This window comes from Synchiropus splendidus, chromosome 2, assembly GCF_027744825.2.
Source record: "Synchiropus splendidus isolate RoL2022-P1 chromosome 2, RoL_Sspl_1.0, whole genome shotgun sequence".
Classification (NCBI taxonomy): Eukaryota; Metazoa; Chordata; class Actinopteri; order Syngnathiformes; family Callionymidae; genus Synchiropus; species Synchiropus splendidus.
Window position 1 is genome coordinate 31,142,789 of NC_071335.1, and position 22,372 is coordinate 31,165,160.

Genomic DNA, 22,372 nt, shown 5'->3' on the forward strand with positions numbered 1-22,372 from the left:
CAGAAGACAGTGGAGATGGTCATAGACCTCAGGAGAGTAACAGTTTCTATGTCCCCTCTAATGTTGGCTGGTTCGCCCGTTCCTATTGTAGACTCCTTCTGCTTCCTAGGAACCACCATCACTGAGGACCTCAAATGGGAGCCAACCATCAGGTCCCTCATCAGGAAGGCCCAGCAGAGAATGTTCTTCCTGAGGCAGCTACGAAAACTACGACTGCCGACGAAGTTGCTGGTGGAGTTCTACACGACCATCATCCAGTCCATCCTCACCTCCTCCATCACCGTCTGGTACAACAGCGCCACCTCCAGGGACAGGAGCAAACTGCAGCGCATCGTACGTTCTCCTGAGAAGGTGATCGGTTGCAACCTGCCACCTCTTCAGGACCTGTATGTCTCCAGGAGCCAGAGACGTGCAGGTCGGATCAGAGCCGACCCTTCTCATCCTGGACATGAACAGCCTTGTTGTTTAATTTAATTTAATTTAATTTAATTTAATTTAATTTAATTCCAAAACACTTTCCTAGTAGGTGGATTCCCCACTGACCATGGCAATAAATAAAATTCTGATTCTGATTAATCATAGGCTTGTTTACCCGAGTACGTAGGGTTCAACGTCATTTTCTCGAGCCCAGCTGTTGGACAGATTTTGACCAATAAATAAACGGTATGAATGATTGACAGGAAGAGCGGAGTGTGGATTGGTTGATTGTCCAGCACCTTTCTCGGCCCGCCTTTTCCCGGAAGCCGATAGTCATCTGATTTGTTTCCTTGTTAGCAGTCAGCCTTAGCCAACAAACAACCGCCGTACTTTGATTCTTCGCTTCCCTTTCTTCTCTCTGGAATATTTCCGGGGTTCCAGAAGCTCCCTGCTTAGCCACGGAACCATGGACGAGACGAGTCCGCTTGTCTCTCCATTGCGGGACTCGGGTGATTTCGCGTACTGTCCCACAGAACCCACCAGCCCGCGAGGCGCGTTTGGAGGCACGCCGGGCTCGGTGGTCCGGATCCCAGCGGGCAGTCCCGGGCGCAGCCGAGAGAGACAGCCGCTTCTCGATCGGGACCGTGGAACGTCACCCAGAGAGCAGCATAGAAATGAATTCCCTGAGGATCCCGAGTTCAGAGAGATCATCCGAAAGGCCGAGAGAGCCATCGAAGAAGGCATCTATCCGGAGAGAATCTATCAGGGATCCAGTGGAAGCTACTTTGTGAAAGACTCTCAGGGGGTAAGATACCGCTGCCCAAGGAGACCTCGTCTCACACAAGAACATCAATGGTGGTTTGGTGAAGAGTGCTCTCGAAGGCCCTACATTCCTCCCCCGATGACTTGGCGCATGACCACAATAGAAAACTTCTCACTTTTTCAGCTGCATTTTTATTGTTGCTAAACCTTTATTTGTTGACCACACAAACTACAAGTTCGACGTTACTGTTAATTCAGCATTGGTAATCCAGTCCGTAGAATTTAATATATTATACAAAGTATTAATTCCAAGGTGTGCTCAGAAGTATATGTGTAGTGTTGAGCCGATTACTGTATAAACACAGTGTTCCTTCATTGTACACTAGTATGATCAGATACTACTCTTAATTGAAGTTCTTTTAAAGAATTCTTTTGTTCCATCTGGTCATGTGATGTGCAACGTGGAAGTGGACCCTACAAATGAATTTGTCGCACAAAAGAAGTGAGAGGTAGAAGGAAAAACATCAAAGAGGTGTGAGAGTTCACACTTCACCCGGGATCCTGACGGACAACATTTGCTCCACACACTCATGTATATCATCTTCAACTCTTTGGGCAAATATATGTACCTTTTTGAATCATCAATTCTTGCATCACAACAGACTCATGTAGTAGTGATTACCAGTGCTACGTTTCCAGGCAAAGTCCACAGTGTCAAGCCGAACATTCTGAACGCCCTGAAACCAGCAATCCATTGTCTATTATTCTCCAAAAGAAGAATATAAAGCCACATTTACATTCTGTAAACTACTCTACATGTAAGGTGCATCTCTGTACTCAATATTTTACCCGCCATTTATTCTGCTTTCCCCACTCCAGACCAAGTGAAAGAGGTACTGGAGTCTATTATATCTCAGCATTATAGTCAGTGTACTTGTGTGTGGGTTTTAATCCGTTGACCCACTCCCCTCGGCCCCTCCAATCCACGTCAGGTCCTTTCCTTATGAGTTACCATTGTGCTTTGTAGTCATGTGCTTCATCTGTTAGGGTGCAATTCTCCCTTATCACCGAGTTATGGACTGTAATCTGTGAGTAGGTGTCGCCTTGATGTTATTCAGATTCTTCAGAATCATAAACCATCAAATGGCCTTATTTAATTAACAAGGAATGAGATTTTTTTGGAGACGAAGAAGCCTCAGCCTTTTTGTTGTACCGTCAATCTCTGCTAAATCACTATTCGCGTGATGTTGATCTAATCTGTTTGTGTCATCATCTTGTCGTTGTTTGTGTATGACTGATTTATTCGTGTTGTCGTAACTTGTCCTCATATCCTGTATACAACTGATAAATTTATTATGCTTTCATAAGGGAAGCATTTTATTCATGAAGGCTTCAGAAAGTGATTTATTTATTTGATTTTTTATCCAGAGAACATCACTTTGTCGCCATCTCTTTGTGCCCATTATGATCCTGACCTCTAACCCTCTGTCTCCATTTGCAGAAGATCATAGGCGTATTCAAACCAAAGAACGAAGAGCCCTACGGACAGCTGAACCCAAAATGGACCAAATGGCTTCAGAAACTGTGTTGTCCGTGCTGTTTTGGTCGCGACTGTTTGGTCCTCAACCAGGGTTACCTCTCAGAAGCCGGAGCCAGCCTTGTGGATCAGAAGTTGGAGCTCAACATAGTTCCTAGAACAAAGGTCTGTTTCTTTAATGGGATACCACCAGTCAAGATCTGTGTTCCATGAACTCTTCTCTTGTGCAGGTGGTCCATTTGGCGAGCGAGACCTTCAACTACAGCGCTATTGACAGAGTCAAGTCTAGAGGCAAACGGCTAGCTCTGGAGAAGGTGCCCAAAGTGGGGCAACGCTTCCACAGGATTGGACTTCCACCTAAGGTAACTGCTGTTGTATGAAGTGAGAAGAATCCAATATTGAGCTTTGTTGTGTTTCACTGACATGCACAGAAGATCAAACACCAGAATCTGTGGCTGTAAACGCCTTCATTACCAGTCAAACAGGGGCATGATTACTTGTTATCTTAGTCAACTGCCATTGATCTGCTAGAGCTATTCTTTCCTCAATGCTTGTTCCCTTTTCTAAACCTATCTCCCTCACTAGTCTGTGCGTGCTTGGATCAGCTAAATCGGGTCCACACTTCCTCCAGCAAGTAAATTGAATACTGCTTAATCTGTGAAGAAGGAAAAAAGCTAATTTGATTTTGCGTCTTCCAAACATGTTGGGAAATGCTGGCTATTTGCGTCCTCACTGTCCACTGTCATCCCTTTTATTCTTTCATGAGCATCTGCTTGTTGACTTAATGGAATGGCTGGGGGATCCTGTCCCAGCTTCCTGGGGCTAGAGCCATCAGACATAGAGGGCACATAGAGGCAGGCTGTCACTCACTCCTATAGACTGTGCCCGGCCATTTGCTTTCACAGGGTTTCAAAGTGACAAAATCTTGCTTCCACCAGTGAACTCAAGGGTTGATGCAGTCATGGAAAACTTTCTTTTGAAATGGTTGTGCAATGAAAAAAACATGTACAAAATGGATCCATAAAATGTATCTCATTGATCTATAATCATCTAAATATTCTGGTGGAGTTGTGCGGTCATTGTAGTCAAAGGTGGTGCAGAAGTCACTTTAAAGTGAGTAAAAGCTGAAGTTATCAAATGCCGCAAAACAAGAAACTGCAGGTTCCTTGTGACAATCCTGGGTTTGCAGGAAAAGAGGGTTTACGTTCTCCTATTGCTTGTCTGGGTTTCCCCCGCGCTCTTGTTTCCTCCCACAATCCATGACATTCATTCACGGATGTACTGTATTATGAGTGTACATTTTCCATGGGTGTGAGTGGTCGTCTGAGTGCTTGTGTGTTGTTCATGAATGAAGAAGTATTTCCATGAAGTGAGCAATTTTTGTTACGCTGCAGTTGTTCATGTTTGTGTAACGTTAATGCATTGTTTACACTGGCATTTTGAAGACTGTTCAAGGGTGAAACAGTCGACAGTCCTGTATAGAAGTACAAAATTATGAGCTGTTTAATGAACTGCTCGACGACCTAGATAACCCATTTACGCATGGAACTGTTTGTTGAAAAGTTCAGCTCATGTCAAGTTTGACTTTGTCCCTGCTCCAGGTGGGTTCCTTCCAGCTCTTCGTTGATGGCTATAAGGACGCAGATTTTTGGTTACGACGGTTTGAAGCAGATCCACTTCCGGAGAACACAAACAGGCAACTTCAGCTGCAGTTTGAGCGACTCGTCGTCCTGGATTACATCATCCGGAACACGGGTCAGTTATAGCGTCGCACTTAACTTTTAGCTGTCTGAAGCAGAGCTCCGATCTCTTGTGTAAATGAACTGCATTCAGGTTTATTCCTCTGAATCAGGGAGCTGTAGAGTAGTGAATTAGATCTGTATTTCCTGGGGGCAGAAAATTAGATTTGACTTTAACAAGATTGTCCTTTTAACACTTGTAAGTACATGACCAGTCTTGTAATCTATCATATCTAATGTCATCCGTCTAACACACACAAGAGGACACGAGTTGGTGGAGTGATTCAGATTACATGACTGTACTGAGCTGACTGATCATTACAAAAAGTAGCTTCTCAGCTCTGAATCTTTCCATTTTCCAGACAGAGGAAACGACAACTGGCTGCTGAAGTACGACTGTCCAATGGACCCGGTGGGGAACAGGGTCAGGGAGAACTTACAACCACCTTTTCAACATGTTCACAAAGCTGTTGAAGGAGACTCTCATTTGAATCTGTCCCTCTGATCTCAGGACACGGACTGGATCGTCGTGAAAGACCCAATCATCAAGCTGGCAGCTATAGACAATGGCCTCGCCTTCCCCCTCAAACACCCGGACTCTTGGAGGGCCTGTAAGTGTGGTCACCGCCATTGGAGGGACATGAAATCACAAGTGAAACCTTCAATTTCTAATGGACCAAATCATTTTATTAATTCACCAATGTTACACTCTTTGGAAGTGCAGTTGAATTCATTAAAAATGTATATTAAAAAAGAAAATCTAAATTTGAAATTCATAATATACAAATAAAACATTTGTTTAGATTAGCATCATTGTTAGCAAGTACAGTTATAATAATGTGTAAGTCACTGTGTCTGATGAGATATGGTGCATCCTACTTTTAATAAATTAACGAAGAGAGTATTTTTCCGGTTAAAACTGTTTGATTGATACAGTTTTGGATAGGACTGTGTATTTGCAAGTATCACGTATCCCGATACAGGAGTAGTGACACGATACATTGCAATACATAGCGAAACCGTTTCAACAATATATTGTAATAAGAGCCATTATTTTTAAGGGCAAAATCAGATAGTGCAGTAAAATATTATGTGTATTATAAAAAGTTCATTGTGATCAATCCAGTTAGGCTCTCAGTTAAATTTCACACTCCCAATGGAGTGTGCCTTTGTCAACAAAATACCTCCAGTGTGGAAAAAGAAAATGTAAACACATCACAAATGCTGGAGCATATTCAAGTATCTATGTATTGAATATGGATAAAGCCGACTTTATCCAAAAATTAAGACTGTATCACACAATTAAGTATTGCGATATCTCAGCAAAAATATAGGTACAATATCAATGTTCGAGTGTGTATATGAAAATATATTCTGTATACATGAAAGTGACTTGGTACATGGGGTTCAGCTGTCATTTGATGGTGAAGTATTCATGAGGAAAGTCAAGAATCAGACTCCATTCACTTGTGTGAGGTTTTCAAAACCATAAAGGAGCCAGGGAACTACAGACAACGCAAATATCTGCTGTGTCCTCAAGGGGGGTGGTGGGGACGTGGTCTGTGTTCTGCTCATAAGTACCATATTGACCACCCCTAGTTTAGAGGCTCATTAACCCAAATCAATATTCAGTACAATATTTTCATTGCACACAAATGCATGTATATTATACGTGTAATGGTGCACCACTCTTGTAAAACCATCTGCTGTGTTTCCTGCTGACAGATCCGTTCTACTGGGCGTGGCTCTCTCAAGCCAAAGTTCCTTTCTCCCAGGAAATCCGAGAGCTTGTCCTGCCAAAACTCTCTGACCCAAATTTCATCAAAGACCTTGAAGAGGACCTGTATGAGCTATTTAAGGTAAGAATTATTGTGAATTTAATATCCACGCAAGTGTGTGTACAAATGAAAACAGCCAGTGTCTAAGTAGAATCGTATCGCTGTCCTGCAGAAAGACCCAGGGTTTGACAGAGGACAGTTCCACAAGCAAGTGGCAGTCATGAGAGGACAGGTGAGTGTGCAGAGCTTTCAAAAGCACTGGTCAACACTTGAGTGTTATTTAGTTTCCTCGTGTTGATCTAAAATAATATTAGGAACAGAAAACGATAGGAGCTGATGGTTACGGCCACCCTGGTAAAGATCACTTCCTCTTGCTTATTTATGGTGGTGTCTTGGACGACAGGAAGACTATTTGGATCTCTTTAGTTTGGTTCTTCCTGGTATAAATTGACAAACATGACAGCAAGTCAAATACTGATCAAGTTTTTGTTTGTTTTGGTTGATAAATATCTGACTTTGGGATAAGGTCTTGTTGTCCCTGAAATATTGAGCTGTACTTCAAGAATACTGCTCTTCTTTGATCCATTCAGTTTGTCTTTGCCTTTCCTTTCCTTTCCAAGATCCTGAACCTGAGCCAAGCGCTCAAAGATGGTAAAACTCCCCTGCAGTTGGTCCAGATGCCTCCTGTCATCGTGGAGACGGCCAGAGCCCCTCAGAGAGCCAACAGTGAATCCTACACACAGAGCTTCCAGAGCAGAAGACCTTTTTTCACCTGGTGGTAGGAAGCCAGTGTGAGGATTCAGGTTCTCTCGCTGACAAGGAAGGAACTTGCTATGCTCTTCATGCGGATGCTTCAATGACCCAGAGGAGTTAAGAGGCTAAAAGAGGAAGAGTTTCCGAAATAATTCTTCCCCGTTTGCCTCTGTGCCTTGTTTGGATGTATTTACACTGTAAAGAAGACGAAGGCCTACGATGTGAATCCTCCAGACCCATGAACGAACTCACACGTGCATGTCAGACTTCATTTTGTGAGCGACTGGTGTCACATTCCTCATCATTGAATTGCTCATGCCTCTGCCTTGTTACATTCAGCTACACTCGAGCCACTTTCAAGCCCCGCTGACCACATCACGTTCCACCTTTCATCCTTTGCCAAAAAAAAGAAATGCTCTCCAAACCATCAAAATTGCAGGTACTGAGCGGTGGGTTCCGTGTTTGTCTGTGCACGCCCAACACACGCGCCGCGGGGACCGGTTTGATGGTCAGCTAGTCACGTGTGGTTTTTGGAAGGAAGAAATACTTTTCATCTGTACGAAGGTTTAACAAGAAGAATAATCCACTAACAAGTGAGTTCCAGGTATTAATGAAGGTCGGGCTGTATTTCTGTTCAATCTGACTCCAGCAGGGACCCAAGTTAAAAACTACCTGCTGAACTGAATTGACTTGAAGTGTATGGTGACAATGCACTGCATAATTTGTATGTAATATTTAATGATAGATTATAATTAAAATGTATTCAATTAATACAGGTGTGACTTGTTCGCTTTAGTTCAATGGTTCTTCATTGTTTCAGTCACAGGTCCTGTGGTTCTCTGGCTTTGAAAGGTGGAGATCCTGGGGCAGACCGAGGTTATGCTATTTTGTTTGTCCAGGATATTTCCCCCAGGAGGGAAAAGGATGGACCTCCTTCCTGAGACTGCTGCCCCTGCGACCTGACCTCAGGCTGGAGTCCTGTTTTTCACCGATATGTTATCTGTGTACCTTATCTGGTACCACTGTCAGGTGTGCCCTGGTAAATGATCCAGTTTCAGATCACATGAATTCGCTCACATTCTTTCGATACGCTATAGATTTATGCTGATGCGTTGAATCGTTCATCAATCGCAGCTGAGCGAGATGAGCAGTCGCTCTTCCCACACACGCACACACACAGCAAACAAGCCAGTCAAACACGCAACCTTGAGTTGTTTTTAAACCTGATCTAACATGACCACAGACACCATCATGACAGAATGGTGAAGTTTTCCTTGTGGGAATCGCGTCGCCAAAGACTGTGTGCACCATAGAGCGAACAGTGCTAACAGTGACGTCTCACTTCAAAACTTTGCACTCGTAGACCGTCAAAAGTTTGTTGCGTGGTTTAAAAGCTGGCTGAAAATTATATGCAGAACCAAATAAATGGCTGCCAAAATGTGAAGAGTTAAAGAATCCTTGTTATGAAGCTCAGGCGAAGAATGCTAAAAGATCTGTCTGGCAATTCCCTAAACTAGAATAAAATCATGCAAAAGAGATTGTGATAAAAACGAAACACTGATTTCAAATAAATCAATAAATCATAATGTATTTTTCCCATATTACCCACCCCTTTCTGTAGACATTTTAAATGCATTTTCCTATGTCTCTGCAAAAACCATGCCAAACAAGTCAAGTGTCAGTTGCAACAATTTTTCACAAATTATAAGGGAATTTCTTCTGGACTTTTGACCAAGAACAATTGGCTACTGTGGTGTGTCTCTGGATTTTTTCATTGAACACGTCTTTTGTTACCCCAGGATGGATCTGTACTCTGGATAGAAGCACTAACTCTGCTTTCACTCCTAAGAAAATTGCTAAGCAAGAGCTCTGTATTCAAATTTCCACTCTTAAGAGCTTTTGTTTCTTAAGTTATTTATGATTCGTTTTCAACAGCTGCAACCTTCCGCTATGGTGTCCAGACATCCGTGTTCTCAGCTGCCCCCTCTCCTCCCCTGGTCATGTTTCATTTACACACAACATTTACCTGCCCAAATACTGTACAATTTACTTCCGATAATGGAGGTGAGTGTTTTCATTCAAAACATTTTTCACTGAAAAAAAACAGAAATAATTTCTTTCTCAACGGAAATGTAGCAAGTGAATTATCATGTGACTAACTCAGCATGACATCACAAGACTGAGTAGTTCACACAGGATTACACACTCAAGCACGCACACACTGTCCACATTCCACACTCAGATGACACCAGTCGTATGGATGTTTGAGCGGAGAACTTTTAACTTTTCAGTCAATGAAATTAGGGAGTTAAACAAGGGTGTTTTGTTCTTGTCACGTTACTCCACAACCAGACTAAAGCCTGACTCTTCCAAGAAAAATAGATCCAGTAAAACATCGTACAAAGACCATAAGTCGTCTTTGATCGTTTTGGAAAACAGAATGTCTTTGACACACTGTACAAATAAGATGATCAATTAAAGTGCTCTTCAAAGGACATTGTCAGTATTCTATGGACTTTGAACACTGCAGTGTTTCTCCTATTGTACTTAAAGGCAGCACAATTACAGACAGACTTGAAAACAGGTGCGCGTTCTTCTCCTTCAAGCATTCAGATCTTCACCTCTGAAATCATGTCAGGTGTTGCTGCGGGCCTGCTGAGGACCGGGCGACTTCTCGCTCTGAGAAAAGCTGTGGTGCTGGTTCAGAAGAGACCTTACATCCACAGTAAACCTGCTCAGCACAACGTGGGCGTCATGGTAGGTTGCAGATGAGCTCATTTAAAGGCTTGAACTGAAGCTTGGGCTTCTCCGCAGGAGTCTGTGTTTGTCATGAGTGTGCTGTCCGTGGCTGTCCTGGGGCCTTCTGGCTGGATTATGTCGCAGCTGGATCATTATAAAGCCCGCGACTGAAGTTCTCAAAGGGCTGCTTATTTAATCTGACAGGAGCGAAATAAATGTTCTCGCCTTACTGTAAGTGTCTGACATTATTTTCCTGTTGTGTATTGTCACAAGTCACCCAGAGCTCCTCAAGTTCACGTCCACTGTCCAAGCTATTCAGCTGGTGAAGTGATTTAAAAAGAAAAAAATCTGGTTTAGTAGTAACCATGCAAAGATCCTTGTGTCCATCAATTTTATATAAAGCTTCTGAACATCTAAGTATTGTGACCTAATAATATAAGGTATTGAAGGCCCTGTAATATCTTTATATTAGTTGGCTTGATATAATACTCAAGCCATTTGGGTTGCTCAATGGGACTCACAGAAGTCGCCAACATATATTCAAATCTTGAGTACAACAGCCTCAGATTTAGAGATTGTCTCCACACTTGATATATTTGATGAAATGACCACGGTATAAAACCAATCTTGTGCTGTGACATGCACACAAGTAGAACAAAAGCTCCACATTTACATCATGAGTCAGAAGAGTTGGACACACAGGCTATGGCCCTGTTAAACTTTTATAAGGCCTTTGGTTGTTCATTGTAAAACTTCATAGCTCACCAGTGACACACTGACTGCAAGGTTGAAACAAGTACTTTGATATAAAGGAAACTAAAATGGAATGCAAAACAATGGATATGGAAAAAGACGGTGTTGAATTAAGCCTCAAATGCAGTTATTTAAATGGAAAAGAAAAGCAAAAGATTAAACCTATCGAACAGCCAAAATATTTGTAGTAGTTTATTGGAGTTTACAACATCTCAATGTCTCCAGGAACTTTACAATTGCACTGATGATTCTAACACAATAGGTTACACTCAACTACTCAGTCATCACATCTCCTCTGCTCTTTCACTTCCTCGCCTGCAGCCTTCTTTCCAAAATCTCTAACTCGCCCATTTTCTACAAGAGGAAATGTCATTAGTTTCAAAGCAAAAGTGAACAATTTCTAGGAAGCAACTTCCCAGTCACCTGTGATATCTCTGTGTTAATGATGTGGATGTACTGCTTCTCCTGTCCCAGAGCAGCCATGTCTGCCAGAAACTCTCGCCTCTCCTCTATTTGATCCAGCACTGCAGACGACACATCTGGGTTATGACCCCATCCAGAGGTGTGGCAGCGAGGGGACTCACCTTCCTGAATGGGATCCAAGTCCTCCTGCGCCGCACTTCTCATACATGGAGCGACATCTTGAATGGAAACATCTTCTTTGCCCGTTGCTAACAGGTTTTGAAGCCGAAGCTTCTCTTTCTCCAAATCCCCTGCGATCCAAGGTACACGTTTGAAACGGTGGTAGAAGTAAATTAAAAAGTATTTTTTTCCAATGCTTATCTCAACTTAAATCACCTCCCTAACATGAGAAGACATTGCTGTAAAGTTATTATTCTGTATTAAGTATTATCTATAAACTTATTACATAGTATTAACTATAAAGAGAAAACGTCTCAGGTCGATAACATACTTGTTGGACCAGGTTGAAACTTCTCTCTGATGTAGCTGTCACTAGAACGACATGACTCAGCGCTTCTTCTCAAGGGCTTTGCAGGCAGTCTACACCCAACACTTCTGGTGGGTTTGGATTGCGGTAGCACAGATGGCAGTGGCTTTGGGTTGAGTGGTAACGGTCCTCCATCTGCAAAAAGTGCAACTGAAATACAAGGCCAGCTTAACCTAACAAGTCATGAAGTGAAACTGGGACACCACCGTGGTGACCCTTTTAACTACTGCTTTACTGCTTTAAGGGCACTTTCACGCTACGGGTTCTGTCTCGAGACAAAGCTCTTTCGGCTCAGAAGTCCGAGATGTGAACACACACGTAAACACATGTCATATATGTACCATTAAATTAAAGATACAGTGATCAACTTGAAATGAATTCACCGAATTTACTGAAATAGCTAGGAGCTAATGTTTAGTAAACACTACAATATGGAGGCCATTGTTATCTATTTAGTCCAAATACTATAAACAAATATAGACAAAACAAGACTTGCGTTTCAAGCATTCAGTGATCTGTCGTCTCTGGACACTGTTGAGTCCTGAGTTCTCCATCATTGCTGAACACAAAACGTTCATTGCCTCTATTATTAAGTTATTACTTCCACCAAACGAACGATGGCAGCAACTTGAAGCAACCAGTTTATGTATTAGATTCTTACATTTCATCATGTCCTGGGTTACTTTGCTGTATGGTACCGGTTTAACAAGGTTTCTCACTCCAATACCATTTTCCATCTGTCAAACACACAAGCAATAAATCGCAACGTTGTCCACCCTGGTTAATATGTCTAATTTGGATATTAAACCATGAGAAACGGACACAATTATGAATAGAAATCACATTATCAAAGCGTAGAGTGAAAAAGTGACGTACTTTTACTGTCGTCGAGTCAACAGAATTCCACACCTAAAACGCATCTACGAATCCTGGTGTTCCGTGGGGAGACCGCGGTCGTTGCTAAGCAACAAGGCGTCAACAGTGGGAGGCAAAAAACACACGTGTTTTACAAATTAAAGCGCCAACGGAAGTCAAAACAACAAGAGGCCCTTGGCTTAAAACCAGAAAAGGCAAAAAACTAACTGAACATATGAACTTACAAAGATGAATTATACGATAGCAACTGGACAAATGCTCAATTGTAACATTTATAAAATTTCAGATATTTTTTGTAATATTAACAAAAAATATATAAAAAATAAGAACAAATTTACACTAGTCCGCGCATAATTTTGAAATCGCACTGGAAACGTTCATCTTAAAACGTAAGATCACGGACGGCGCCAGTCACAAACAAAAATTAAACCAAAGGGACACAGTAAATAACTTGCGAAAGACGCTAGACCAGCTCTTCATCTGAATGAGAATTGTATTCGTCAGCTCAATGTTTATCCATGGCACATGACTGACATCGCAACAGGATGTGGAGGAACTGAAGGACGCTTGTTCATGTTCGTCCTTGGCCCAGGAGGTGGCGCTGTGGTGGCGCATTGCCAGTGCGCCCCCGCAGGACTCGCGAAGAAGAATCGCAAGCACGCGTAAACAGTCGCTTCGTCTTTGGAAACGCAGAGTGTGGCGTATGACCTGGCACAATTATGCCACCGCAAAACCAGACCCATGAAGCCGTCGCGTCTCTTAAACTGGAGCTGGTCGCTGCAATCCGCGGAGCCTTCGAGGTGGCCGTGGAGCTCGCAGTTCGGGAGGTGACGGAGTTAGTCGGCCAGACAACAGACAAATACCTGGAGGTGATGCGTCGAGAGAAGGAATCTCTCAGCCAAAGAAGGGAGCGAGCTAAAGGTTATATGGACAGAGGAAGAAGTGAGAGTCAGCACTACCTCAAGAACAACTGCAAGCCTATAAATGACTGCGGCTCCTCTGCTGCTGCCGGGCAGAGCACCATGGATCCCAACGGTGTCTCAACCAGACACTTGTATCTAAGCATGAAGGACGAGGTCGGTGCCTTGAAAGTGGATGAGGAGCCTCATGTGATCAGTTCCGATGAAGACACTGCGACTGGTGGGTGTGAAGTTACAGATGACCACTATTTAGTTTGTAATGACAGAACTGAAAGGCCACACAAGTTGGGAAATCGTTTTGCCATTGTCAAGTTGCACAATAGACGTGAAGACCAAGACTTGACAAGACAGATCAACTGTAAACAGAGGCTGTCAAATGAATCGTGTGTATGATATAAGTGTTTCTGTGCATTGATGGTCATGTGCTTGAGGATACTGATTTTAGTGACGCAGACGGGTCTCCAGAACTTCAAGTCTAGCTACCAGTATATTGATGTTTTGTCTTCAAATGCATTTTGTACTGAAAATCCAAAAGTCAAACGTGCATTCATAGATGAAGATCATGGATCATCTGATACTTGCAGTGAGGGAAATGAAGCTCCAACTAACAACTGTTTCTTGTGTTGTTTTGTAGGATATGTCGACGGAGATGTACTTGACTGCAAAGACAGGACTGAGATTGCTTCCCAAAATATAAGAAACAAAAAGAAGGCCCCTCCACACATGGTTAAAGTGAAGCATGAGAAAATCAAAGAGGAAACCTGTCAAATTAAAGTGGAGGATTGTAGCCCGAAGAGGGAATCTGAAGCAGAGTCATCGCTGTCTATAGTTTCAAAGGAGCGGCAGAATGTTGTACCGCGGCAAACTGGAGGTGGGATGTGAAACTTGGACAGATTTTATGTCTTGATATTATTGTATTAATGTAACAGAATATAAATTCATCTTGTCGTGTGCTCGCTGTCTTCCAGAACTGGCTGCCGCGCGTCCTGTTCAAGTAGCGATCGCCAATGGCCAAATGTTGCCCGTGGAGTCTGTCATCACAATTTCTGTACTACCAACGGCAGAGGTCCATATTCCTCAGAATACGATTAGCAATATTTATAATACATTGGGTCAAACTATAAATCCAGCAAGTTTGACCCCGAGCAAAAGGACCAGCCCATTCCGCTGCACCATATGCAACAGAGAGTTTAACTATCTGATGAACCTCAAGACCCATCTTCGCATCCACACAGGAGAGCGGCCGTACACTTGCCACATCTGCTCCAGGCGTTTCCGCCACTCAAACGCATTAAGAAGACATATTCGGATTCACACTGGAGAGAAGCCTTACAACTGTGGGTGGTGTGAGAAGTCCTTCAGACATATAGAAGGACTGAAGATACATCAGCGGTCCCATAAGTAGGAAGGTAGTGCAAGCTCTTCATTTTATAGATGTCCTGTACAGTCCAGGTTCTTGATTTTAGTTAATACGTTTCATTAAAATTAAGATGACTCATGCTGTCATGTCTTGATAACAATTACTCTCTCTTTTCTACTTGTGTAATAAAGGCCTTGTAAAAATGTTTGCGGGCTTTATTTTTCTGAAAAACATACTTTGTGTTCACATACACACAAAAAATAAACACTTCACCACAGAAATCACTTTCGAAAGAACTTGTTTTGTATTTGTCTACATGCGGGTGCACATCAGTGTACTGATGCACGTCTTTCACAGTACGTATCAGTCGTTCATATGGGCCGGTCATGTATACTGGAACTGCTGGTCAAAAAGTCCTCTAGTAGATTTTAATAACAATTTCAGGGATTCCCAGTTGTGGTGCAAGAGGCTTCTGAAATGGCTCATAAAAAGTGCAAAATGTTTATTGGAATTGAATACATCGCGGTTATCTTGAATTCTGGTATGGTAGTTTTCTTTTCATGCCTCTTTTTGTGCTTCCGCATCGGCAGTCAGACTGTAAATATACGGTGGCGTGCAAAACACATTCGCAAACTTTCTAAACAAATTTGCAAACTCAAGGTACATGTTGTTACACATTTGTGACAAGCAAGAACAATTATTTCTGGACACATTTTCCCAGACAGATTTTAAATCGATATACCTAGAAAAGTGTGGGAATATAATATTCTATATAAGAATTGTGTCGTTCCTGTGACGCCTTGATTTCACGTTTTTTTAATGAATATATCGATTTTATGACAATGATGTGAAACCCTGCTGTTTTGTGTATCCATTATAGGGTGATGGAGGAGCCGATACATAGCAATATGATTAGAAACGAGGCGAATGAACATCATCGATTGATATCGATGCTCGATTACACGTCACTGATGCGCGTTCTCTTCTATCCATTATTCAGACTGGATTAAACCAGGAAGTAGATCTGCGGAGCTAACCCTGCTAGCTTGAGGAAACAAAATATCGAGTAGCAGAGCGAGGAGATTGGACGACTGGCCTTTCTATTACCGGCTACGTCCGCAATAAATGACGGAAATGCGGGAAGACACGACGCTGTCATGGGGACTGTAGCGCTCGATGCGGATGAGGATGTGTGATTTGGCCTGACATCCTCGTCTCACTCCTGCTGCTACTTGCCAAGTTGTTACACTCTCGGTAAGTTGTCGTTCTGAATTCAGACATTGTTGCGTTTCCGAATGGAAAACAGTGTATTAATATATTAGTGTTTGACGATAGGTTATTGTAGGTAACATTTACGTATCGCTGTTCATACATTTAAGTTGAATATTTGCTGAGCATCAACCTAAGTGTAAAATTAAAGCTACCTTTTAATATGAGATTATGTCAACATATATATCCATTAATAATACTCTTCAACCTTGTTAGCACTAGCAGGACTATTACTGGTACTTTTTTAGAACGAGCCTGGCGGTGTTTGTCCCAGCCGAAGCCCAATCTACTGTGTTCGTACGTGTTCTGTTTATATTAAATAACATTTCGTCTGTGTAACGGAAAGACAAGGGTCATAGTTTAGTATCTCCAATGACCATAGCCTTCACTATGATTCAAACCCTGAGCACTCGGCTCAAAAGCCATCTGTGTCGCCAATTTATCTCCTCAGATGGAAGATGTGTTTAAATATATATCAATTTAATCAGCCAACTGAGAAGAAAGTCGAGGAACTGGTCATACTATATTTGTTTTGTGTTCAAAATACACACACAACGCCATCTCCAAAAACATTTTTTAAACTATTGTTATTGTTATTGTTCAAATTTCTTCATACATTACTAATCTTAAGTGGTTATTGAGTACAAATGATACTGACAAAACAACAAGCAGATCAAAGAGGATTTTGGTGAGGGGAACTAGTACAATAACAACTCAATGACACAAATGTCAGAACTTTTTCTGCTCATCAGCAGAAAATGTTGAGGCCTAACTTGACCACGTAGTTGCTGCTTCCTGTCTCTGCTTAGATGATCAATTTGATGAAAGATAACTCTCTGTATTTTTTTATATTTTGAATTATTTATATTATTAACATATTGCCACCTTGACTGACACAGTATTATATATATCATATTCTGCCTTTCACTGGTCAATATGACATATTTTACGGCAGAAACAATTTATTCTGCTCCTGGACCATGTTATGCATTTCCTTCTTTGGACTTTGTTGTCGATTGTGTGGTCAAAAACAATTGTTCTGTATTTCAGGAACTACCTCTAGCGGACACTTCTCTCTGTCTGCTGTTCACAGTTAGGACGATGCACAGTGGAGCAGGATTCCAAGAGCAGTCACCTGCTGCCGGGGACCGGGCGGAGCGTGGGCAGCTGGTCCACACTCTGTCCAACGAAACCTTAGGTTCCCTGGATGTGTCTGAGCTTGGGAGCCCACGGAATACTCCACACTTTGACCTTCTCAACATGGTTGTGTCTTATAAGAAAATGGCACTGTATCTGGAACCGGTTGCGGACGCGGTGGAACTGGCTCGCTTCCTGCTCGGGTGTGTGTGAAAGTCAGCCGATGGCGGGGATCAATCTGGACATGCAGCTTTAGTATCTAACCTATCTAATCCTGTAGGTGGAGAATGCCACTGTGCTCACTGTTCGTCTGCTTGTTTCTCGATGTCTTCTTCTGCACTATTAATGAAGGTAGTAGCTGGTATTGATCTTTCTTCTTGTAACTTTTGAATAATTGATGAAGTGACTGTGCCGTTTGACTTTCCTCTGTCAGTGGGGTGGTTCTCGATGTGTGTGGTTGTGGTGACCATGCCTGCTGCCCTGGGCTACCTGCAGGACAGGTACGGGGGCAAACCTTCGGAGGCTGAGCTCCAAAAGAGGCGATACCATGCAGTGCACCGCAGAGATCTTCAGACGGTTAACCTCAGCAAACAGGAAGCCATGCTGGAAGTCAAAGACCTGTAAGAGGGAGTTTGTTTTTGTTGGAAAAAAGCGTGATGTACTACAGACTTAAAAGGGCAGGATAATTTTTTTTAAAGAAAGGTTTGATTTGTCCTGGGGCAAATTTCTCATGAGATTGTCATTGGTGCTTTGCATGATACACATATGATGGAATGACACTTTAATGCAGAATCTAAAAGCAATTCTTGTTTTTAAAAAAATTATTAAATTCAGAAACATGTATACAGAAGTTTTTGAGTCTTGGTCTTACTATCTACTGTTGGTGTTTGATTTCTTCTCTATTTCTCGGTTCTCCACCAGGTTGAAGCACCTTGATGACATGTTGACGTCTGCATGTCACTCAGCAGAAGCACTTTACAAGGTCCTGTACTGGGACAACCACACAAAGTCCTCCAGGTTTGGCTCCTAGTGCTATTCCAAACCTGTACAAATGTGTAGTTCTTAATCCTTGCTGTGTTGTGTCTCACTCGTGGATGACTTTTGAAATCTTTCCCTCCAGATTCTACGGCGCGATGTTGTTGGTGGTGTGTTTGCTGTACGTCGCTCCTGTGGGCTGGGTGCTTGCAGGGCTCAACAGTACCATCTTCCTCTGGAATGAAGACTTTTGTAGAGGTGAAATAATCCCCCGGCCCTTGCTTTGTTGATTGTAATCTGAGGTGTTAGTGAAGTTGAACCTCATGCTGACCTCAGATTGACCCTAGAGGAAGTTATGTCATTGCCTAGTTCTCAACCAAAAGCATCAGTTTGCTGCTGTGAATAGTCTTAATGCTTGTGAATTGATGCTGAAGTTATTTATGGTTCTTGTTTACCATCCGTGTCTCTCACTTTCTTTTGTCATGCAGCGATACCATTGAACTCACTTCAGTCGACATGTGGCTCACTCACTCACTCACTCATCTTAAAATTGAACGGTCTGTCTTTGATGTCCAGTTTTATCAGACCTCAGAAAGGTGTTCCATGTGGGTCCCGCCCAGGCCTCAGATGCAGTCGGGGATGAGCAGAGCCAGAGCAACTTTGTGGACCAAACACCCACACCCACAAGTCTGGAGGTGACAAGGCTCTCTCTCTATATGGCGCTACGTATTTAGGCTTCATTCACATTCATATTACTTAATATGTTATTGCGGTTATATCATAATCCTACAGTAAGTGTCACAGTTTGCGATTGTATTGAGTCCTTTGTGCAAAGCAGAAGTGGTGGTCTTGGTCTGCTAGCTTGTATGTCTGTATACTCTCATGGTCATGCTAAATTCCAAGTAAATTTGAATGCTAGCTTGAGAAAAGGGGCGACCCACCTTTCCCAGAACAAATGGGCCCATTCAAGTGATAGAACTGATTCATGACTCTTGATTTAATTTGTGATCAATAACCATATTTAATCTACTTTCATGTAAACAAACCAAAACCTTGTGAAATGAGATGAAACCATGTGATCGTTGCATATATATTTGTCATAGAAAAGTCCAACCAGCAGCAGAAAAGCTTAATAAAATCCTGAATAAAATAAATATAATAAAACCATGGCTAAATATCATACAATAAACACAATACATTTTATATACTCTACAAAGAAGGTATAAGTAAAGTGCAAATAGAAGTATTGCCATAAGTTTTTCTCATTAATTTTCAAAACTGCGTCAACAGGTGCTTACATGAACATTTTTTTTTACTGTTGGGGGCGCCATCGCTTTCTTTATCATTTTTATAGGAACTTCTCCATAGTTGTTAACTCTCACAGATCTGCAGCTGTCAAGTCAATCCAGTGAGAAACTACTGACACCATATGTGGCTAATGTATTAAAACTGAGCGTCTTGTGGCCCAAGGGTGTAATACAAAAAAACTGTTAGCTGCCCTCCAGAGGGCCACAGTCATTTCAGTCGAGGCAGCAACTTTGTAGAAATCTAAAATGATCGCTACATGAGAATGAAATTGTGTGGTATGGAAATGCATTTCCGACTGTTGTGTTAAGCAATTATGACTGTCTATTATAAGTAAATGACAAACCTTGTTGTGTTTAGAAAGGAGTTTTACATTTTAATACTGTATGTTGTCAGCCTTTTCATACTGTTTTTCCTGACACAACTCTGGAGAAAGAGTCATCATATGTTGCCACGCCAACCCAACCTGGTGTTTTTGAAAATGACAATAGAGTCAACAGAAATAGCATTTGTGTGTGATTTCAGGACCTGTCACCAGGAAGCGTAGAGGAAGCAGAGGAGGCAGAACCTGATGACGAATTCAAGGATGCAATTGAGGTACATGTTTCACCTAAAAACATCCAACACCAGCCTTTCTTGATAATATCGGTTGTCCATTTTCCTTTTGATTTTTGGTGGTCATAATGCAACCAACACTGCTTTTGTATCGCAGTGAGCATAAATGTGTCCGTTTACATGGCTAGTTTTTATATTAGATGTCATGAATGCACCCGAAATGCTCCGCCTGGTAAAACAGTTAGCTGCAGTACGCTTGCTGTGTTTTCACTGACATGTCACCTGTCCCTGTTTTTGTTCTGCTGCTCTTCCCTGAACTCAGGAAAGTTCAGTTTCACTGCAGGTGAGTCTTAAGAAGCGACTCTCACTGGTGGGCCCTTCTTCACTGTCATGTCAGGGGCACTGGTGGATTTATTCTTGATCTTTGACACACTCTTGTGCTTGTGTTATCTGACGATTTTGTGTTGGTGTCATGTTTTACTGCGTCAAAGGAAGCTCCCATGGTCTTGGTGGTAAGATCATGTCTCTAGTCTCTTCACTTTCCTGTCCCATTCTTGGAATCTTGTTTCTATTTAAACTTGTTTCATTCTCTCCCTTTCCGATGAGTGGCATCTTGACCTGTCATGTTCATGTTCTCAAGTTGTGCTTTGTCTTGTGTGTATGTCATGTGGCTGTGAACGGATGCTTGACATGGCAGCTTCATACAGTCTGAGCGTGATGTCAGCTGGTTGAGTCCCAGTGATGCTTAAACAAAACTGTCAAGTTCATTTAGCATATTTTGCAGGAGGACGACGACGGGCCCCTGGTTGCGCCGGAGTATGATACCATGTCTGAAAACGGCCTTCTAAGTCGAAACGAGCCGATCCGCAGCAAAGTGTCCAAGTTGACAGAGAAGCTGCGCAAACGTTACCCCACTGCCGCCACAGGTGGGTTTGTTGGACTTGAAACTGACTGTGATTTTCTGTTTGAAACATGGTGGCGCTGCCTTTTTCTTTCAGGCAACTGTTCAAGCTGCAACGCTGTCTTCTCAGTCCTGAAGAAAAGGGTGAGAGCTAACACTTGACTCTCGCCATGTTTAACAGCTCCTGTTCTCTATTAATATGAAGCGTTGTGATGTTGCAGAAGAACTGCAGTAACTGCGGCAACAGCTTCTGCTCTCGCTGCTGCTCCTTCAAGGTGTTTCGGTCGAGCATGGGAGCGACAGGTGAGAGGAACCAGACCGACTGATATGAGAGACTTGGAACATTTAGTATTTCTATATCTTAACTCCTCATCCCAGGTGAGAGTTACTTATATTTCTGTGGTCTTTATCTTTAGCTCCAGAGGCCCAGAGGGAAACGGTGTTTGTCTGTGGCCCCTGCAACTCCTTGCTTGTCAAGCTACAATAAGCTGGAGGCCACATTCGCTCATCTCCTGAGGACAGCTCACTTCCTGATGTCGAGAAACCCACTCTTCACCTGTTTTTTGTTTTTATGTTTAGGTCACTTGAATGTATACCATGGCCCTCATCTCTCGGTGTCGGACGCTCCTTGCCTTTTGTAGTTGCATCATCTGTGTGACTTCTACTGTAGTTAAAGTCTCTGAAACTGGACCTCGTGGGATGGTAAGGCTACTAATGAGCACAATGTTTTTATAAGCTGGACAGTCGGCCGTGCTGAACATCCAGGGATGGGCTTTTAAATGTGTGGGCTCAAGTTGATCTCACTTGCTGATGTCGTCGTGGGCTTCTCGATGGCTCCAAACAAAACAAATGTATACACTGTGCACACCTGGAGGACATTTAGATGTTGGAGATTTTTGACAAAACGCCAAGTGGGCTGGATCCTTTTTTGACGTGCTGCTGGTCATCGATGTCAAGTGGGTATTTAGAGCACTTTTTTTTTTTTTTAGTTGTGTCCGCTTCCCTTTTACAACCTGCCGTCGGATCATTTTAAAACGATTTCCCACGTACATATCGGCCCATACCTTTATGGCAGTTACTTGACTAGATGGATTTGGGTTTTGTGGATCTATTTTATCTCTGCAGTCTTTCATGTTTTTGGATTCATATTGAAATAAATGAGCCATTAAATTGGACAAAGGAACATCTTGTCAAAGCACCATCGCAGCCTGACACCTCACTGGGGAGCAGGACTTCAAAGGTTCCGCAGCTGGACCTTTGGATGACCGTTTTATTCTTTACACAGACACAATGATTGTACCTGTTTGGTTTTATTGTCGTAATATATAAAAAAAAACTTGCGGTTATTTTCTTCTTTGTCTAACATTTTATTTAAATCTCTGTTTAGGGTGCATTATTACATATTTTCTGTGTACCTGTACAAGGTTGTCTTTAATTATGCAGAAGGTAAAATAAAGTGTTTACTTCACTCGTTGACTGTGGTTGTGTGAGGGCTGAAGAATGAGAGAATAATAGAGAGAATAATCGAATTTTGTTTACTATTTTGATGTCTAAGAGCACGTTAAAACGTTGATTCTATAGTGAAAAAAATACAACCTGTTTGGGCGCATTGCTATGTGTCATGCACTTTGACAAGTGGAAGCGGTT

General features: G+C 42.3%; 4 protein-coding genes and 1 long non-coding RNA gene across 9 annotated transcripts; 4 read left to right on the forward strand and 1 right to left on the reverse strand.

Moving 5' to 3' along the window:
• The first annotated feature begins 748 nt into the window (after positions 1–748).
• Positions 749–7,737, forward strand: LOC128754209 (phosphatidylinositol 4-kinase type 2-alpha). The gene is made up of 9 exons (XM_053856671.1): positions 749–1,222; positions 2,681–2,881; positions 2,947–3,078; positions 4,318–4,471; positions 4,818–4,879; positions 4,967–5,066; positions 6,181–6,314; positions 6,406–6,465; positions 6,854–7,737. The coding sequence occupies exons 1-9, from the start codon at positions 884–886 to the stop codon at positions 7,013–7,015; spliced, it is 1,344 nt and encodes a 447-aa protein (XP_053712646.1). The 5' UTR covers positions 749–883; the 3' UTR covers positions 7,016–7,737.
• Positions 7,738–9,528: 1,791 nt separating this feature from the next.
• On the forward strand, positions 9,529–9,955 carry LOC128754239 (uncharacterized). Its single transcript, XR_008413911.1, has 2 exons — positions 9,529–9,743; positions 9,801–9,955. It is a non-coding gene; the product is annotated as an uncharacterized LOC128754239 (long non-coding RNA).
• A 733-nt stretch (positions 9,956–10,688) lies between these two features.
• Positions 10,689–12,470, reverse strand: LOC128754224 (UPF0193 protein EVG1-like). Of its 2 annotated transcripts, XM_053856697.1 has the most exons (7): positions 12,304–12,470; positions 12,089–12,164; positions 11,924–11,986; positions 11,392–11,562; positions 11,063–11,191; positions 10,902–11,002; positions 10,689–10,832 (listed from the first exon to the last, which is right to left on the reverse strand). In XM_053856697.1, the coding sequence occupies exons 2-7, from the start codon at positions 12,162–12,164 to the stop codon at positions 10,782–10,784; spliced, it is 591 nt and encodes a 196-aa protein (XP_053712672.1). In that variant the 5' UTR covers positions 12,304–12,470; the 3' UTR covers positions 10,689–10,781. The 2 variants fall into 2 exon arrangements, with proteins under 2 accessions (XP_053712672.1, XP_053712673.1); XM_053856698.1 differs by lacking the exon at positions 11,924–11,986.
• Positions 12,471–12,951: 481 nt separating this feature from the next.
• LOC128754218 (adult enhancer factor 1-like) lies at positions 12,952–14,772 on the forward strand. Its single transcript, XM_053856688.1, has 3 exons — positions 12,952–13,443; positions 13,858–14,094; positions 14,192–14,772. Exons 1-3 carry the CDS (start codon positions 13,023–13,025, stop codon positions 14,626–14,628), a joined length of 1,095 nt encoding a protein of 364 aa, XP_053712663.1. The 5' UTR covers positions 12,952–13,022; the 3' UTR covers positions 14,629–14,772.
• An 822-nt stretch (positions 14,773–15,594) lies between these two features.
• On the forward strand, positions 15,595–22,161 carry LOC128754212 (protrudin-like). Of its 4 annotated transcripts, none has more exons than XM_053856673.1 (14): positions 15,595–15,837; positions 16,903–17,192; positions 17,270–17,340; positions 17,423–17,609; positions 17,911–18,006; positions 18,110–18,222; positions 18,541–18,659; positions 19,795–19,866; positions 20,147–20,167; positions 20,316–20,336; positions 20,609–20,750; positions 20,823–20,869; positions 20,947–21,028; positions 21,142–22,161. In XM_053856673.1, the coding sequence occupies exons 2-14, from the start codon at positions 16,954–16,956 to the stop codon at positions 21,210–21,212; spliced, it is 1,281 nt and encodes a 426-aa protein (XP_053712648.1). In that variant the 5' UTR covers positions 15,595–15,837; positions 16,903–16,953; the 3' UTR covers positions 21,213–22,161. The 4 variants fall into 4 exon arrangements, with proteins under 4 accessions (XP_053712648.1, XP_053712649.1, XP_053712650.1 ...); XM_053856674.1 differs by having other exon boundaries at positions 16,946–17,192; XM_053856675.1 differs by lacking the exon at positions 20,316–20,336.
• Positions 22,162–22,372: the final 211 nt, after the last annotated feature.

Bases quoted from the DNA above. Each gene is read 5' to 3' on its own strand.
- LOC128754209 (XM_053856671.1), top strand. From the start codon at position 884: ATGGACGAGACGAGTCCGCTTGTCTCTCCATTGCGGGACTCGGGTGAT. The intron at 2,882-2,946 runs GTCTGTTTCTTT...TCTCTTGTGCAG, and splicing joins ACATAGTTCCTAGAACAAAG to GTGGTCCATTTGGCGAGCGA. The intron at 6,315-6,405 runs GTAAGAATTATT...GCTGTCCTGCAG, and splicing joins ACCTGTATGAGCTATTTAAG to AAAGACCCAGGGTTTGACAG.
- LOC128754212 (XM_053856673.1), top strand. From the start codon at position 16,954: ATGCACAGTGGAGCAGGATTCCAAGAGCAGTCACCTGCTGCCGGGGAC. The intron at 17,193-17,269 runs GTGTGTGTGAAA...CTAATCCTGTAG, and splicing joins CTGGCTCGCTTCCTGCTCGG to GTGGAGAATGCCACTGTGCT. The intron at 20,168-20,315 runs GTGAGTCTTAAG...ACTGCGTCAAAG, and splicing joins AAAGTTCAGTTTCACTGCAG to GAAGCTCCCATGGTCTTGGT.
- LOC128754224 (XM_053856697.1), bottom strand. From the start codon at position 12,164: ATGGAAAATGGTATTGGAGTGAGAAACCTTGTTAAACCGGTACCATAC. The intron at 11,563-11,923 runs GCAAGTCTTGTT...CACTTTTTGCAG, and splicing joins GATCACTGAATGCTTGAAAC to ATGGAGGACCGTTACCACTC. The intron at 11,003-11,062 runs GTGAGTCCCCTC...TGTCGTCTGCAG, and splicing joins CTTGGATCCCATTCAGGAAG to TGCTGGATCAAATAGAGGAG.
- LOC128754218 (XM_053856688.1), top strand. From the start codon at position 13,023: ATGCCACCGCAAAACCAGACCCATGAAGCCGTCGCGTCTCTTAAACTG. The intron at 13,444-13,857 runs GTGGGTGTGAAG...GTTGTTTTGTAG, and splicing joins CGATGAAGACACTGCGACTG to GATATGTCGACGGAGATGTA. The intron at 14,095-14,191 runs GTGGGATGTGAA...GCTGTCTTCCAG, and splicing joins TGTACCGCGGCAAACTGGAG to AACTGGCTGCCGCGCGTCCT.